The sequence below is a fragment of the Myotis nattereri genome, assembly GCF_964212035.1.
Source record: "Myotis nattereri genome assembly, chromosome: 1".
Lineage (NCBI taxonomy): Eukaryota > Metazoa > Chordata > Mammalia > Chiroptera > Vespertilionidae > Myotis > Myotis nattereri.
In genome coordinates, this window is record NC_138075.1 from 127716082 (window position 1) to 127734006 (window position 17925).

At 42.5% G+C, this 17925-nt stretch overlaps 1 protein-coding gene across 2 annotated transcripts in view; it reads right to left on the reverse strand.

The window, feature by feature from the left end:
- Positions 1-17925, reverse strand: part of HSPA14 (heat shock protein family A (Hsp70) member 14) — a 60429-nt gene that overhangs the window by 26625 nt on the left and 15879 nt on the right. For both annotated transcript variants that reach the window (XR_013996279.1, XM_081096570.1), the window contains exons 7-9: positions 16348-16452; positions 14918-15079; positions 4943-5098 (exon numbers count right to left, since the gene is read on the reverse strand). Coding sequence is in view for 1 of the 2 variants with exons in the window: in XM_081096570.1 (XP_080952696.1) it covers positions 4943-5098; positions 14918-15079; positions 16348-16452 (423 nt within the window). In the remaining variant the exon portion in view is untranslated. The remainder of the gene's footprint in view (positions 1-4942; positions 5099-14917; positions 15080-16347; positions 16453-17925) is intronic.

A 17925-nucleotide genomic window follows, 5' to 3' on the forward strand; every position in this document is an offset into this window, starting at 1 on the left:
GAAAATTTGGGAAAAATAACTATGAGTCAATAACAAAAAAGGATAACCTGTTTATTTAATTACTAGAGGCCCAGTGCACAAAATTCGTGCAGGGAGGGGGGTTCTCTCAGCCCCGCCTGCACCCACTCCAATTGGGGACCCCTCAAGGGATGTCTGACCACCAGATGGATGCCCCTCTCACAATCTGGGACTGCTGGCTCCTAACCACTCACCTACCTGCCTGCCTGATAGTCCCTAACTGCCTCTGCCTGCCTGCCTGCCTGATTGCCCTAACTGCCCTCCCCTGCTGGCCTGATCTCGCTCCCAACTGACCTCTCCTGCTGGCCTGATCTCACACCTAACTGCCCTCCCCTGCCAGTCTGATCTTGTCCCTAACTACCCTCCCCTGCTGGCCTGATCTCACCCCCAACTGCCCTCCTCTGCCAGCCAATTTGGTTCTGATTGGTCGGTTTCTATGCCTGTCAGCGTCAAAAGCTCCGCCTCCTAGGCAGCCATTGGCTCCTTGCACTTCACCCAGATTTGGTTCTGATTGGTCAGTTTCTATGCCAGTCAGCGTCTCTGGGCCTATCAACAGGGCCTGATCAGAAAGGCGGGGCTGATCAGCAGCCCCAGTGGAGGCCTGGAGAGAAATGGAGGGGCGGCTGTTGGCCAGGCTGGGAGAGAAAGAGAGGCAAGTTCTGATCAACGGCTGCCATAGAGGCTATGGATCAGATCCTGCCTCTCTCTCTGCAGGCCTCTCTCAGGGCCTGATCCTCAGCACCCTATGAAGTCAGTGCTGGTTCGGGGCGCCTGCAGCAGCCCCGGTCAGTGCTGGGTCGCAATGGCAACCCAGCACTGACTTACGGTCTGGTCAAGCCATCGGTCATTACGACCCTGGCTCTTTATTATATAGATAAGCAAATCTTGGTTAAAAGAATTTTAAAATTCACAGGGTATTAATTTTCACATATGACATATGGACCGGAAATTTTATCCATTAAATCCAAAGTCCGTTAAATCGAGGTCTGAAAAATCAAGGGTTTACAGTATTGAGCACTGAAATAGTGGTTAGTATTACTGATAAATGAAACTTTTTATTATTGTTTCTAATTAACTTATATCTAAATGGCCATAGGTAGATAGCAGCTATTGTATTGGACATGCAGAGCCAGAATCTTCAGAAAAGTCCAGGGAGAGTGAGGAAGCTAAACTATAATAGACAGACAAAGAGAGAATTTAACCAAATATACTCAGTTCAATACTAAAAATAATACAATACTATAATTCTGGAAGTTCTTAGTATGTTTCCAATTCACCTGTTAAGTTTTGGAGATGTTTAAATAGTTTAACTAGTGGTAACTATTACTATTGTTAGTAATATGCAATGTAAAATGATAAGGCACCATCCTGTCTTTGGACTTTTGGGGTAAAAGTGCAATCACTGATAAGCAATGATTTGGATTATGTAAAAGACAAAGGTATTAAAAACAGTTTTATGCACATTATATCTACACTTAGTGGAAGTCATAACAACTATTAAAATTTAAAATGACAATGGGTGACAGAGCAATCAAAACCAAAGTAAATATCAATCTTTAGTATCCTACATAATAAAAGGCTAATATGCAAATAGACTGAACAGTGGACCAACCAAACTGGTCGCTATAACAAGAGCTGACCGCCGGGGGCGCGTGCGGAACATGGCAGGTGTTGGCAGCAGGCGGCAGAGCGTGGAACATGGTGGATGTTAGATGCAGCAGGATGATAGAGCAGGTGAGCGGGGGCGCCAGACCAAGGTGGGGCGCCAGTCGCTGTCATCGGGGCGAGCCTCTGGTGGTTACTGAAAATTCTTTGCTCTAGCACGCTGTGGTCTTGCCTGACGCTTTTATCTGCTGCCGGCCCTGACTGCCCCTCAGGGCTTGTCCACTTCCCCATGTTCCTGAGGGGCAATTGGGGCCAGGAGCCACCTCTCACACCCGCTGCTGGCAACGGCCCCACTTGCACTCACAGCCAGCACTGGAGCCACCGCTCACACCTGCTGCCAGCACCCGGTGCTGGTCCCAATCGCTTGGTGCCATCAGCGGGTGCAAGTGGCAGCTGACGGCACCAATTGCCCCTCAGGGCTTCTAACCTTCTCCAGCTCCTGATGGGTGATTGGGGCAGCAGCCACTGCTTGCACCCGCTGACAGTGCCGGCCCTGCTCGTACCCACTGCTAGCGCCGGCCCCAATTGCTCTGCGCCATCATCGGGTGCAAGCGGGGCCGGCGCCGTCAGCGTGTGGGAACGTTGGCAGTGGGAGCTGGGCTGTCAGCAGACAAGGAACTGGAGGCTGCGGCAGGAGGGGCCAGACAGGGGCGTGGAAGATGGACTGAGACACACCCATGCCCACCGCAGCCTCATGGCCCACAGTTCCTTTCAAGGTGCATGAATTTGTGCCCTGAGCCCCTAGTCTAATCTAAGAAAAGACAAACATGCAAATTGACCATGCCTTTGCTATGCCTTAAGCCATGCCCACCAGCCAATCAAAGTGACTATATGCAAATTAACCCAACCAAGATGGCGGCTGGCAGCCACGGAGCTGGAGCAAGCTGGAGGCTTGGTTGCTCCAGTGATGGAGGAAGCCAGGCTTCCCACCTGCTGCTGCTGGCTCTGAGCTCACTGAAGGTAACAAAGTTTCAATTATAGAAGATAAATAAACCCCAGATACCTGTTTTCAGCAGGCCGTGGCCACAGAGCTGGAGCGAGCAGGAAGCCAAGCTTCCCGCTACAAAGTTTCAATTATAGAAGGAAAATAAATCTCAGAATAAAAAAGGAAAAAAGGAGAGGCTGGGAGCATCCGTTGCCGGGGGATGGGCCAGCCTGAAAACGGCCCTCAGCCCCTTACCCAGACTGTCCAGGCAACCAAGTGGGGCCCCCCCACAACCTAAAGGGGGTGTGGGTCCCAACTGGGGGGGGGGCTTGACCAGCCTGCAAACAGCCATCAGCCCCTCACTCAAGCTGGCCAGGCACCCCAGTGGGGACCCCCACCCTAAAAGGGGTGTGACCAGCCTGCAAACACCTATCAGCCCCTCTCCCAGGCTGGCCAGGCACCACAGCAGGGACCCCCACCCTGATCCGGGACACCCTTCAGGGAAAACCAGCCTGCCCCCACCCATGCACCAAGCCTCTATGCTATATAATAAAAGGATAATAGGCAAACTGACCCTAACAGCGGAATGACTGGGAATGACTGGTCACTATGACACACACTGACCACCAGGGGGCAGACGCTCAATGCAGGGGCTGCCCCCTGGTGGTCAGTGTGCTCCCACAGGGGGAGCTCTGCTCAGCCACAAGCCAGACTAATGGCTGCCAGTACAGCGGTGGTGGTGGGAGCCTCTCCCATCTCCTCAGCAGCGCTAAGGATGTATGACTGCAGCTTAGGCCTGCTCCCCGCTGGCAAGTGGACATCCCCTGAGGGCTGCCGGGCTGCCAGAGGGATTTCTGACTGCCAGCTTGGGCCCAATCCCCCAGGGAGCAGGCCTAAGCCAGCAGGTGGACATCCTCCAAGGGGTCCCAGACTGCAAGAGGGCATAGGCCGGGCTGAGGGACCCCCCACCAAGTGCACATATTTTTGTGTACCAGGCCTCTAGTAATGTATAATAATAAAAGTGTAATATAATAATTAGACCGGACGTCCTTCCGGACTTAGCTACAGTAGCGGGGTCCGGCACGGGCCAAGGCAGAGGCGGCCACTGCATCAGGCAGGAGCCAAGGCAGAGGCGGATGCCGCAGTGGTGGAGGCCGAGCCGCTTGCATAAATTTCGTGCACCAAGCCTCTAGTCATTTTAATAATAGGCATCTTACCAGATATGAGGTTTTGATTTGCATGTGCCTAATGATTAGTGATGTTGAACACCTTTTCATATACCTGCTGGCCACTTGCATGTCTTCCTGAAAATGTTTATTCAGGTCCTTTGCCCCTTTTTTAAATTTAATTTTTTGGGATTATGGATACTAACCATTTTTCAGATATGTGGTTTGCAAATATTTTCTCCCATTACCAGGTGGTTTTTTCATTTTGAGGCTGATGGCTGCCAGTACAGCGGTGGTGGTGGGAGCCTCTCCTGTCTCCTCCGCAGCACTAAGGATGTCAGACTGCAGCTTAGGCCTGCTCCCCGCTGGCAAGTGGACATCCCCTGAGGGCTCCTGGGCTGCCAGAGGGATGTCTGATTGCCAGCTTAGGCCCAATCCTCCCCTCCCAGGGAGACGGCCTAAGCCAGCAGGTGGTCATCCAACAAGGGGTTCTAGACTGCGAGAGGGCACAGGCTGGGCTGAGGGAAACCCCCGCCAGTGCACAAATTTTTGTGCACCAGGCCTCTAGTAGTGTAATAATTACAGAGTCTGAACTTTGGGGTCCAACTGGCTAGGTTTGAATCCCAGGTCCATCACTTACTAGCTGTGTAACCTTGGGCAAATAAACCTCTCTGTATTTCAGCTTCCTCATATGTAAAATAAGGACATTATCTTTGGGTTGTTGTGAGGACATGATGAGTTCATACTTAGAATACAGGCTACCACATAGTGTTAATGATTAAGTTATAGTAAACAACCTTGAACTATGTGCAAGCCCCACATCAAATTTAAGCAATAAAGTAGGAGCCATATAGGTGGGCCTGCCATTTAGTAAGAGAAATCTGAAAATCTCAAACTTAAGTCTCCTCTCACCATTCTTTAAAAGATCTGGGATGATTTTTTTCAGACACTGCTATTTGCAAGTAACAATCACACCTGACATAATTATTTTGAGAACAGTTACTTATTCTGACAAAAAACTGGATCCCAGAAGTAAAGACAAGAAAGCTCTCCTTTTATAGATGGCGAATAAATTTCAAATGAAGAAAAAACCCAAGAGTGAGAACATTACACCTAAACATGAAAGCAGTTGACATTTTTATGAAGGTTTTTCGAACTTCAGTTTTACCTGGACACACTGCAGTCAAAATCCTGACCTTCATATAATGAGTCAAGGAAACAATTGGCACTTCCCAAGGTTGACAGAGAATGTTTTGCAATGTCAGCACTGTTCATCAATTTCATCATAGCACGAGCATTTCCTCTGACGTCATGTTTGAAGGATCTAAGTTAAAAATATAGTTTCTGAAGTTAGAATTTATTATAACTAAAATCTGGATAATCCCAATTAAGATAATAAGGCTTCTTGAGTCTTTCTCTGTCCTGCCCAGACAGGACACAATGTAGTAAATTCAGGTAATGAGTGCAATAGCTAAACACAAAAATAGACAGAGATCTGAAATGGCGGCGGTATAGACGGACGTGTCCCATGCCTTGTCCCAGAGCAGATAGGGTGAGCAGCTGAAACCAGTGACATCTAGCCCAAATTGGCAGGAGATTCAGCTGAGAGACAGTCTGCAGCCAGGAAAGACAGAGGACTCCAAGAGAAAGGGAACTGTTGGAGACTGCCGGATCGGGGTCCCCTAAACCGGCAGCCTCCACTGCTGCTGAAATCTCTCCCGGAGCGCCAGCTCAGCCGCAGAGACCGCGCCATCTTGAGTGGCTGATATTGGAAGCGTATACATCCAGAGACCCTACTACCATGGCATCCAGGGATCATCTCAAGCAGCGCGACTATGTGGACTCAGACAAGCCTTACTCCTCCTCATGGAAAGGTCAGATTTCACCTAAAGGTGTGGTTTGCAATCCAGGTTGGAGAGAGGAACGCGTGCAGGGGAACTCTGCGCCCCACAAAGTCCGCAGCCGTTGGGGCCAGCGTGATCCGTGAATGTGGAAGGGGTCCCACAGGGCTGCTGGCAGAAGGGAACTCTAAAAATAAGCCCATAGCTGGATTGGGTGCAAAAAGGCAGCCTCGGATTTTGCCAGTGTGCTGGCTGCTCAGTTCCAGGGGAGAGAGGAGGTGCGGAAGAGACTGTGCACAGAGCTGGACGGTGGAGGGTTGCCAGTTTGCGCACCTTCTCAGGCTCTTTTTGCTTTTTCCCTTAAATCTTTGTGTTTGATTATTAAATCCAATACATAGGATCGCCCAATTGGGGTCACTCACAGAGACTGCAGGGGAAAGTTGTTTTTGTGGAACGTGGGAATCAAAGTGGGGAGTAACGATCAAAGAACCAGTTCTGGGCAGTCGACTCTCCCAAAACCTAACTACTGGCCAGAGAGGACTTATAGCCTTGGAGGTCAATCCAGAAACACTGCCGACCAGGGGCTGAACCACAAACTGACTCTTCTGTAAACACAAATAATGGTAGTCTGGGAAACAAATACTGCCTGCTTTAAAATCAGGACTGTGGTTTACAACGCAGAGGAACAGTGTATCGCAGGGAACTTCAACACTCTCCTGAATACCTGACCGGACTAAGGCGTGCCAAACAGAAGAGTAGAGTAATTGAAGAACCTTCACTACTGCACAATTTTTTTTCACCTTTTACTCAAGAAGCTAAATTTTTTCATTTTTCATCACCTGATTTTGCCCTTTTAATTACTACATTTTTATTTTTAACCAGTATTATTACTACAACCATTCTACCTTGTTTTATAGTGTCATTTTATTTTATCTTTATTTTATTTTGGGATTAGTGTTCTACATTCTATTTTCATCTTTCCTTTAGCATCATTTTACTCTACCTCAACTTTACCTTTACACCAAACTCTCTTACTCACTTTTCCCCTTTTGTTGTCCTGTTTCTCTTACCCTATTCCTGCTTTAGATTTTCCCTATTCCTTCTTTTTACCCCCCTATTAAAATTTCACCCTATTTATATATCTAATTTCCAATTCCCTGCTCTAAATCCATATACACCTCTCTCTTCTCTTTCTTCACTATCCAAATTTTTTTTCTCTCTGGCGTTTTGTTGTTGTTTGCTTGATTGTTGAGTATATTGGGTTTTTTTATGCTTGTTTGTGAGATTGTTTTTCTTTTTCTTTTTCTGTTGTCCCCCCCCCCCACCCCCGGTTATTTTTTTGCTTCTGTGTTCCCTCGCCTTGCTTGATATCAATTGTTGTTTGTAGTTTGCATTGATCTCTAGGGATCTGTTGCTGGAATTTGTTGGGATTAGTGGCTGTTCTATTGGAGTTTTCTCCCCATATAAATAGTTTCTTCCCCTCTTCTATTTCATCCTCTTTCTTTTCTCTCTTACTTTTTTTTCCTTTTCCCAACTTCATTTTTGCACTCCTCTTCTTTTTCTCTTTTGTCTTTTCCTCTTCTTTCTTCCTTATCCCCTAATTCTCTTTGCTCTGGTCACTTTTATTTGGGGTTATTAGTATCGAGAATACATTTATGTTCAGTGCCTTGTATGTTGTGCCTTGTTGTGTTGTATTTTGTGCCTTTAAATCAACGCAGCAGAGAGAGAACTACATAACCTATCACCTGGAGAAGAGAGATCATGGGGAGACAAAGAAACAGCCCGCATATGAAAGAGAAACAGGCACCACCAGAAAAGGAAGTAAATGAAATGGAGGCAAGCAACCTGTCAGAGAAAGAATTCAGAGAAATGGTCATAAGGTGGGTGAAAAGAATGGAAGACAAATTCAACAATATGTGTAAGAACCAAGAGGAAATGAAGAAGAACCAAGAAGAAATGAAAAATGACATCACTGCTATAAAGACCTCAATAGAAAGCATCAACAGTAGACTAGAAGAAGCCGAGGACGGCAACAGTGAGCTAGAAGACAAGGTAGGAAAAAATACCTAAGCAGAACACCTTCTAGAAAAAAAAATTAAAAAGCAGGAGAGGCTAAGAGAACTTTGGGACAACACGAAATGAAACAACACCCGCATAATAGGGGTGCCAGAAGGAGAGGAAACTGAAAAAGGAATAGAAAAACCTGTTTGAAAAAATAATGATAGAAAACGTCCCTGATAAAGGAAAGAAAAAACTCACATAAATCCAAGAAGCTCACACAACCCCAAACAAAATGAACCCCAAAAGACTGACGCCAAGGCACATTATAATTAAATTGGCAAACACCAATGACAAAGCAAGAATCTTAAAAGCGGCCAGAGAGAGACAGAAAGTTACCTACAAAGGATCCCCCATCTGACTAGCGATTGATTTCTCAACAGAAAAACATCAGGCAAGAAGGGAATAGAATGAAATACACAAAGTCATGCAAAGGAAGGGTCTGAATCCAAGAATACTGTACCCAGCAAGGCTATTAATCAAAATTGAGGGTGAAATCAGGAGCTTCACAGACAAAAAATGACTACGGGAGTTTATTACCACCAAACCAGCAATGCAAGAAATGCTACAGGGTCTGCTGTAAAAAGAAAAAATAGGAAATGAAGAAGGAATACAGGGATAAAGAATAAAAACGGCAACAAACAAGTATCTATCAATAATAACTTTAGGACAGAAACCAAGATGGCGGCATAGGTAAACACAGGAGTTTGCTGCCTCAAACAACCACTTCAAAAATACAACTAAAAGATGGAACGGACCTCACCAAGAACCACAGGAAGGCTGGTTGAGGGGAAATTCTTCAACTAGAAGGAAAGAGAACAGCATACTGAGACTCAGAGGAGGCGCAGTGAGGAAAATACAAAGGTGCTGAGGTGTGCGCAGAGCGGGCTGGTGGCTGAGGGCGCGGTTGTCGTTTTCAATCGGGAGGGAGGCTCAGGCTCTGAGCTCTAGTTCCGGGCGAGTCTCAGGGGACCCAGACTCAAACGGGAGAAACAGGACTGTCTGGCAACAGTTGGAGCGCGAGGGCAGCTTTCTCTCCGAGGTTTGCAGCAGTTGCTGGGGCTCTGAGAGGCAGAGCCTCTGGGGAGGGAACTGAGAGCAGCCATAACTGCTCGCTCTGCCCGCCCTGTTGATTCCGTGCGACCCGCCCCGCCCTAGCCCTGCACAGAGCCATTTGCCAGATAGCCTCAGGCAAAGGCTAGATTAGCACCTCCCCAGAAGACAGAAGTTTTCCCACTGCAGACACAGCTAATTCTCACAGCCAGTTGGCCTGGAGGCCAAATCCCCCTAGTATTAACTACAACAATCAAGGCTTAACTACAACAAGACTGCGCACAAAGACCACTAGGGGGTGCACCAAGAAAGCATAAAAAATGCGGAGACAAAGAAACAGGACAAAACTGTCAATGGAGGATACTGAGTTCAGAACCACACTTTTAAGGTCTCTCAAGAACTGTCTAGAAGCCGCCGATAAACTTATTGAGATCTACAAGAAATCTAATGAGACCCTCGATGTTGTGATAAAGAACCAACTAGAAATTAAGCATACACGGACTGAAATAAAGAATATTATACAGACTCCCAACAGCAGACCAGAGGGGCGCAAGAATCAAGTCAAAGATTTGAAAAGTGAAGAAGCAAAAAACATCCAACCGGAAAAGCAAAATGAAAAAAGAATCCAAAAATACGAAGATAGTGTAAGGAGCCTCTGGGATAGCTTCAAGCGTACCAACATCAGAATTATAGGGGTGCCAGAGATGAGAGACAGCAAGATATTGAAAACCTATTTGAAGAAATAATGACAGAAAACTTCCCCTTCCTGGTGAAAGAAATAGACTTACAACTCCAGGAAGCGCAGAGAAACCCAAGCAAAAGGAATCCAAAGAGAACCACACCAAGACACATCATAATTAAAATGCCAAGAGCAAAAGACAAAGAGAGAATCTTAAAAGCAGCAAGAGAAAGAAACTCAGTTACCTACAAGGGAATACCCATATGACTGTCAGCAGATTTCTCAACAGAAACTTTGCAGGCCAGAAGGGAGTGGCAAGAAATATTCAAAGTGCTGAATACCAAGAACCTACAACCAAGATTACTTTATCCAGCAAAGCTATCATTCAGAATTGAAGGTCAGATAAAGAGCTTCACAGATAAGGAAAAGCTAAAGGAGTTCATCACTACCAAACTAGTATTATATGAAATGCTGAAAGGTATCTTTTAAGAAGAGGAAGAAGAAGAAAAAGGTAAAGATACAAATTATGAACAACAAATATGCATCTATCAACAAGTGAATCTAAGAATCAAGTGAATAAATAACCTGATGAACAGAATAAACTGTTGATTTAATAGAATCAGGGACATAGAAAGGGAATGGAGTGACTATTCTTGGGGGGGAAAGGGGTGTGGGAGATGCGGGAAGAGACTGGACAAAAATCGTGCACCTATGGACGAGGACAGTGGGTGGGGAGTGAGGGCAGAGGGTGGGTTGGGAACTGGAAGGAGGGGAGTTATGGGGGGAAAAAAAAGAGGAATAAATGTAATAATCTGAACAATAAAGATTTAGTAAAAAAAATAATAACTTTAAATGTAAATGGATTAAATGCCCCAATCAAAAGACATAGGGTAACTGAGTGGATAATAAAACATGACCCATAAATCTGCTGTCTACATGAAACCCACCTCAGAATAAAAGACGTACACAGACTGACGGTGAAGGGATGGAAAAAGGTTTTTCAAGCGAATCGAAATGAAAAAAAAAGCTGGGGTAACAATACTTATATCTGACAAATTAGATCTCAAATTGAAGGGCATAAAAAGAGATAAGGAAGGCCACTTCATAATACTAAAGGGATCAATACAACAAGAAGAAATAACTCTGGTAAACATATACGCACCCAATATAGGAGCACCCAAATACATAAGAAAACTTCTGGAGGAGATCAAGGGAGAGACTGACATCAATACAATTATAGTAGGGTACTTTATAAATACCCCACTATTACCATTGGACAAGTCCTCTAAAGAAAAAATCAGCAAAGAAACATCAATCCTCAATGACTCACTAGATAAGATGGAATTAATTGACATCTTCAGAACATTTCACCTCAAAGCTACAGAATATACATTCTTCTCAAGTGCACATGGACCATTTTCAAAGCTAGACCATATATTGCGTCCCACGCAAAGTCTCTTCAAATTCAAGAAGATAGAAATCATATCAAGCATCTTCTCAGATCACAATGGCATAAAACTGGAAAACAACTACAATAAAAACAATCCAAAAAAATCAAACACATGGAGACTAAATAGCATGCTATTAAACAATGACTGGGTTACCAGAGAGATCAACGAAGAAATAAAAAACATCATGGCAACAAACGACAATGAAAACACAACAATCCAAAACCGACGGGGCACAGCAAAAGCAGTCTTGAGTGGGAAGTTCATAGCTCTATAAGCCTACTGCAAAAAACAAGAAACAATGATAATAAATTACCTAACCCTACAACTCAAAGAGTTAGAAAGAGAGCAACAAGAAAAGCCTAGTGTAAGCAGAAGGAAGGAAATAATAAAGATCAGAGCAGAGATAAAGGACATAGAGACCATAAAAACAATACAAAAGATCAACAAAACCAAGAGCTGGTTATTTGAAAGGATAATCAAGATTGACAAACCTCTAGCCAGGCTCACCAAGAGACAAAGAGAGGACCCAAATAAACAAAATCAGAAATGAAAGAGGAGAAATAACAACAGACCCCACAGAAATACAAAGGATTGTTAAAAAATACTATGAACAACTCTACTCCAACAAACTAGACAACCTGCAGGAAATGGACATATTCCTAGAAAAATACAACATTCCAAAACTTAATCAGGAAGAATATAAAAATCTCAATAGGCCAATAACTGGAAGAAATTGAAGCAGTAATCAAAAAGCTTCCAGCAAACAAAAGCCCAGGGCCAGATGGCTACACAGGGGAGTTTTACCAAACATTCAAGGAAGAACTAAAACCTATCCTCCTCAGACTATTCCAAAAAATTCAAGAGGAAGGAACACTTCCAAGCTCATTCTATGAAGCCAGCATCACCCTAATATCAAAACCAGATAAAGACAACACAATGAAAGAGAATTACAGGCCATTATCCCTCATGAACATAGATGCCAAAATCCTCAACAAAATCCTAGCAAATCAGATCCAGCAGTACATCAGAAAGATCATACACCATGACCAAGTAGGATTTATCCCAGGGATGCAAGGATGGTACAATATCCGCAAATCAATAAACGTAATACATCACATAAACAATTTGAGAGATAAAAATCACAGTCATATCAATTGATGCAGAAAAAGCATTTGACAAAATCCAACACCCATTTTTGATAAAAACTCTCAGCAAAGTGGTAATAGAAGGATCATACCTCAATATAATAAAACCCATATATGACAAACCCACAGCCAACATCATACTCAATGGGCAAAAACTAACACCATTTCCCCTAAGAACAGGAGCAAGACAGGGTTGCCCACTCTCACCACTCCTGTTCAATACAGTAGTGGAAGTATTAGCCATTGTGATTAGACAAGAAGAATAAATAAAAGGCAGCCAAATTGGAAATGAAGAAGTAAAACTGTCCTTATTCGCAGATGACATGATAGTGTACATAAAAAACCCTAAAGACTCCATCAAAAAACGATTAGAGTTAATAAATGAATTCGGCAATGTAGCAGGACACAAAATCAACACCAAGAAATCTATGGCATTTCTATACACCAATAGTGAACTTACAGAAAGTGAGACTAAAAAAGCAATCCCATTTACCATCACACCAAAAAAATTAAGATTGCTAGGAATAACCCTAACTAAAGAGGTAAAAGACCTCTACCCAGAAAACTACAGGACGTTGAAAAAAGAGATAGAGGAAGACATAAATAGATGGAAGAACATATCACGTTCATGGATTGGTAGAAGCAACATCATTAAAATGTCCATACTACCCAAAGCAATCTATAAATTCAATGCACTTCCCATTAAAATACCAACAGCATATTTCACAGACCTAGAATGAACTCTCCAAAAATTCATCTGGAATAAAGAAAGACCCAGAATAGCTGCAGCGATCCTAAGAAAGAAGAACAAAGTAGATGGGATCTCAATACCTGATATTACAAAGCCACTGGTTCTCAAAACTGCCTGGTACTGGCTCAAAAACAGACATATAGATCAATGGAGTAGAATAGAGATCCCAGAAATCGACCCGAACCAATATGCTCAATTAATATTTGACAAAGGAGGCAAGAACACACAATGGAGTCAAGACAGTCTCTTTAATAAATTGTGTTGGGAAAATTGGACAGATAAATGCAAAAAAAATAGAACTAGACCACCAACTTACACCATACACAAAAAAAGACTCAAAATGGATAAAGGACTTAAATGTAAGACGGGAAACCATAAAAATACTACAGGAATCCAAAGGCAACAAAATCTCAGACATATGCCGAAGCAATTTCTTCACTGATACAGCTCCTATGGCATTGGAAACTAAAGAGAAAATAAACAAATGGGACTACATCAAAATAAAAAGCTTCTGCACAGCAAAAGAAACCATCAACAAAACAATAAGAAAGCCCACTGCATGGGAGAACATATTCGCCAATGTTATCACCAATAAGGGTTTAATCTCCAACATTTATAGGGAACTACATGTCTTTAAATATGTACATTAATTAGAATTGTGAGTAAAATTAACAATGCTCTACCTTGAATTGGAACACCTTTATAACAAAAAACGGTATAGGTCTTCATTTAACAAATGAGAAATTACCACTTTTTCAAGACTTTCTTTTATCCAGTATAGCTAAACCAGTGGTTCTCAACCTTCCTGATGCCGCGACCCTTTAATACAGTTCCTCATGTTGTGGTGACCCCCAACCATAAAATTATTTTCATTGCTACTTCATAACTGTAATTTTGCTACTGTCATGAAGCGTAATGTAAATATCTGATATGCAGGATGTATTTTCATTGTTACAAATTGAACATAATTAAAGCATAGTGATTAATCACAAAAACAATATGTAATTATATATGTTTTCTGATGGTCTTAGGCGACCCCTGTGAAAGGGTCGTTCTACCCCCAAAGGGGTCACGACCCACAGGTTGAGAACTGCTGAGCTAAAAAGATGAAAACACTGTTTCAGCCACATTGTTTTTAGCGCGGTAATGTCCAAAATATAACCTTTATATATGTGGCTCTTGATATACCAAACAAGATTAGAATTTTGAATGGAATAACTGCATCCAGCAACAATAATAAACTACTCTCTGTACTAGTAGATTAGTAATTAAGTAAACACTCCATTAATTCTGTGGAATGTGACTATAACAATGTAATCGTCATCATCAGCTCTAAACTTAAAAACTGTTCAGAAGGTACTGAGGCCTTTCCTGAGACATAGAGCAGCAGATGAAGAATTAAGAAACTGAACTTGAGATCCAAAGCCACACAGTTCCGTGTCTGGTAATCCCTTAAACTAAGTAAAAAATCCAAGTGCAATGCACTGGACTATGCGTGGCTTATGCTTCCCAACATTTGTGTGGATAGATATTAACTCCACAAAAATATCCAGTACATTGGAAAAAAACACATCCTCCATTGAAGCAGAGTAATTTTTTTTTTAAATATATTTTATTGATTTTTTACAGAGAGGAAGGGAGAGAGATAGAGAGTTAGAAACATCGATGGGAGAGAAACATCGATCAGCCGCCTCCTGCACATCTCCTACTGGGGATGTGCCCGCAACCCAGGTACATGCCCTTGACCGGAATCAAACCTGGGACCTTTCAGTGCGCAGGCCGACGCTCTATCCACTGAGCCAAACCGGTTTTGGCAAGCAGAGCAATTTCAAATAAATTAGGGCAAAAAAATTAAAGACAAACTTCAATCAAAATATATCATCAGCCCTGGCTGGTTTGGCTCAATGGTTGGAGCATTGGCCAGCATATTGAAGGATCATGCATTCGATACCTGGTTAGGGCATGTGCCTCAGTTGTAGGTTCCCTTGCCCTGGAAGGGGCGTGTGTGGGAGGCAGCCAATAAATGTATACTCTCACATTGATATTTCTCTATTTCTTTCTCTCTCTCTCTCCTCCTTCCACTCTCTCTAAAAATCAATGGAAAAAATATCCTCAGGTGAAGACTAACAACAACAATATATATAATCAAATTCATTATTACTCACCTCTGAAACTCAGAAGCTAGATGCTGTGCTAAGGTTTCTGTAAATTGTGTACCTCCGATGTTATCATCAGTGTTTGTTGAAATAACACGATATATTCCACTGTTAACTTCCATGACACTGATAGATAAGGATGTTCCTCCAAGTTTGAACACCAAAATATTGCTTAAAAAAGAGATAACATGAGTAAGTTATGAGAACACAACATTTTAAAGCTAGGCTCCACTTCTTAAACTAAGGAGCCACTTAGTTTAATCCATTTAGATCACAAATAAGGAAACTGAAAATCTCATGAGTAACTAACTTGTCCATGGTTGTGTGATGATTGCTGGGAAGAGGGGTGTGGAGAGAGGTAGAAGAGGGTATAGGGAGGATAAATGATGATAGAGATTTGACTTGGGGTGGTGAACACACAATACAGTGTTGTAGAATTGTACACCTAAAACCTGTAAATTTTGTTAACCAGTGTTACCCCAATAAATTCCATTAAAAAAAAAATTGTCCATAGTCATTACTTAGTGATGAATTAAGCTTAAAAACTAGATCTTTTAATTTTAAGTCAAAATTATTTTTCATTTAGTTGTGCTGGTAAAATTGTATTCTTCTGAATAACCAGAGTTCAAAACACCAACTTTTTAAATAAAGAAAAGATTTGTGATTATAGTGAATTGTAAGAGAATTAAAAATAGAAATTTTGTGTTAATATTATCCAAGTTACTGCTGCAATAACATGTCTATAAACATGAAACATACCCAAAACTAGAAGCTAATTTCCTATGTATAAAAATTTACAATTACTGATATTTTACATTTATCTAGTTTACCTAAAAACAATTTCTTACTGATTTATATATATTCATTTCTTTACTCAAACTGTGAGATAAGATACAAGGTGAAACAATTAGAGAACATTAACACATCTGAATTAATTTCCTTGAAGCTGCATATGTCAGGCCTAGTAAGACAACTTTGACAACTAAATTAGGAGTATGTTTTACTGTTTCATAATCAAAATAATTCTTAAATCCTCATGTTGGATTTCTTGTCATCTGTCAAGATAAATGTGCATAAAACTACTCACTAGTCATAAACAAATTTAATAACTGAAATTGGTAGTAAAATTAAGTGTCCTAGCTTGATTTGGAATGTGGCTGAGCTTACAAATTTCAAATCTATCTCAATTATAGGGACAAAATGTGGGTCATAAGAGAAGGACAGATATGGTCAATCTTCCCTCCTGTTATGTCCCGTCTCTGCTTTCCTAGGACACCTTTCTCATCTATTTGAAAAACTCCAGTTGAGAGTTTTGATGTCTTTCCATTCACAAAGGCTTGGAAGAGCTGCATTTTATAATAATCTCTACTGCTGTAATTGCTATAAATCTTAAATGTTTTCTGCACTGAATAATTTAAAGCTGAAAATACGATTTTTACCTTTTTCCAGCGGGGGACTCTTGTCCAATTCCATAAGCCAGGAGAGCTGCAGATGGTTCATGGATTAACCGCAAAACATTAAAGCCAGCAGCTCTGGCTGCTTCCCTGTGGACAAGTTGCTTTCAGTGAATTTAGCATCACATGTTCAAGTGTACATTGTAGAAATGCTCTACTATAAGATTTTATGCAATAGCAAATAAGATTTCATAAGTAGAATATGGATGGTAATGATCTTTTTTTTAAATTTTATTGATTTTTTACTGAGAGGAAGGGAGATAGTTAGAAACATTGATGAGAGAGAAACATCGACCAGCTGCCTCCTGCACATCTCCTACTGGGGATATGCCCGCAACCCAGGCACACGCCCTTGACCGGAATCGAACCTGGGACCTTTCAGTCCGCAGGCCGACGCTCTATCCACTGAGCCAAACCGGTTTCGGCGGTAATGATCTTTAGAAGCAATATAATAGGACACAAGAGATGAACGTAACTCTTGAGATCTTTTTCCATTTAATAATGTTCATTGCTTGATCTCTTCCTACTCATCTCTGCCTTCCCCGAGATTCGACAGCCTGTTCCATGCTTCTATATCTCTGGATCTATTTTGTTCGTTTATTTTGTTCATTAAATTCCATATATGAGTGAGATCATGTGATACTTGTTTTTCTGTGTTAGTCTGCTTAGTATAATACTCTCCAAGTCCTGCCATGCTGTCTCAAAGGGTAAGAGAGCCTTCTTTCATACTGCTGCATAATATTCCATGGTGCAAATGTACCACAGCCCAATAGATGATGGGCACTTGGGCTGTTTCCAGATCTTAGCTATTGTAAATTATGCTGCTATGAACACAAGGGTACATATATTCCTTCTGACTGATGTTTCGCGTATCTTAGAATATATTCCTAAAAGTGGGATCACTGGGCCAAATGGAAGTATGCATAACTCATGGACACAGGCAACAGTGTGGTGAAGGTCTGGGGCAAGGGACGGGGCAGGCTAGAAGGGGTCAATGGGGAAAAAAAAGAGGACATGTGTAATTCTTTCAATAATAAAGATGAAAAACAAAGAAAAAAGTAATTTTGTCCTAAAGTACAACTGATTATTAAGAATGAGAAACAAAGAAATAAAGAACAAATTAAAAAGCTGGAAATAGAGAGAACTGATCTTGTATAGAGAAGCTATCTAAAATGGAACCAATGTATTATATAGTACTAGAGGCCTGGTGCATGAAATTTGTGCACTGGCATGGGGGGGGAGGGGAGGGGGTGTGTGTCTCTCAGTCCGGCCTGCACCCTCTTGCAGTCTGGGAACCTTCGGGAGATGTCGGACTGACGGCTTAGGCCCACTTGTGGGGAGTGGGCCTAAGCCGTCAGTCGGACATCCTTAGAGCTGCTGCGAAGGCAGGAGAGGTTCCTGCCACTGCTGCTGCGCTCGCCACCCATGAGCCCAGCTTCTGGTGAGCGGCGCTCACACTCACCACCAGGGAGCAGCTCCTGCGTTGAGTGTCTGCTCCCTGGTGGTCAGTGCGCGTCACATTCTGCTGTTTGGTCAATTTGCATATTAGCCTTTTATTTTATA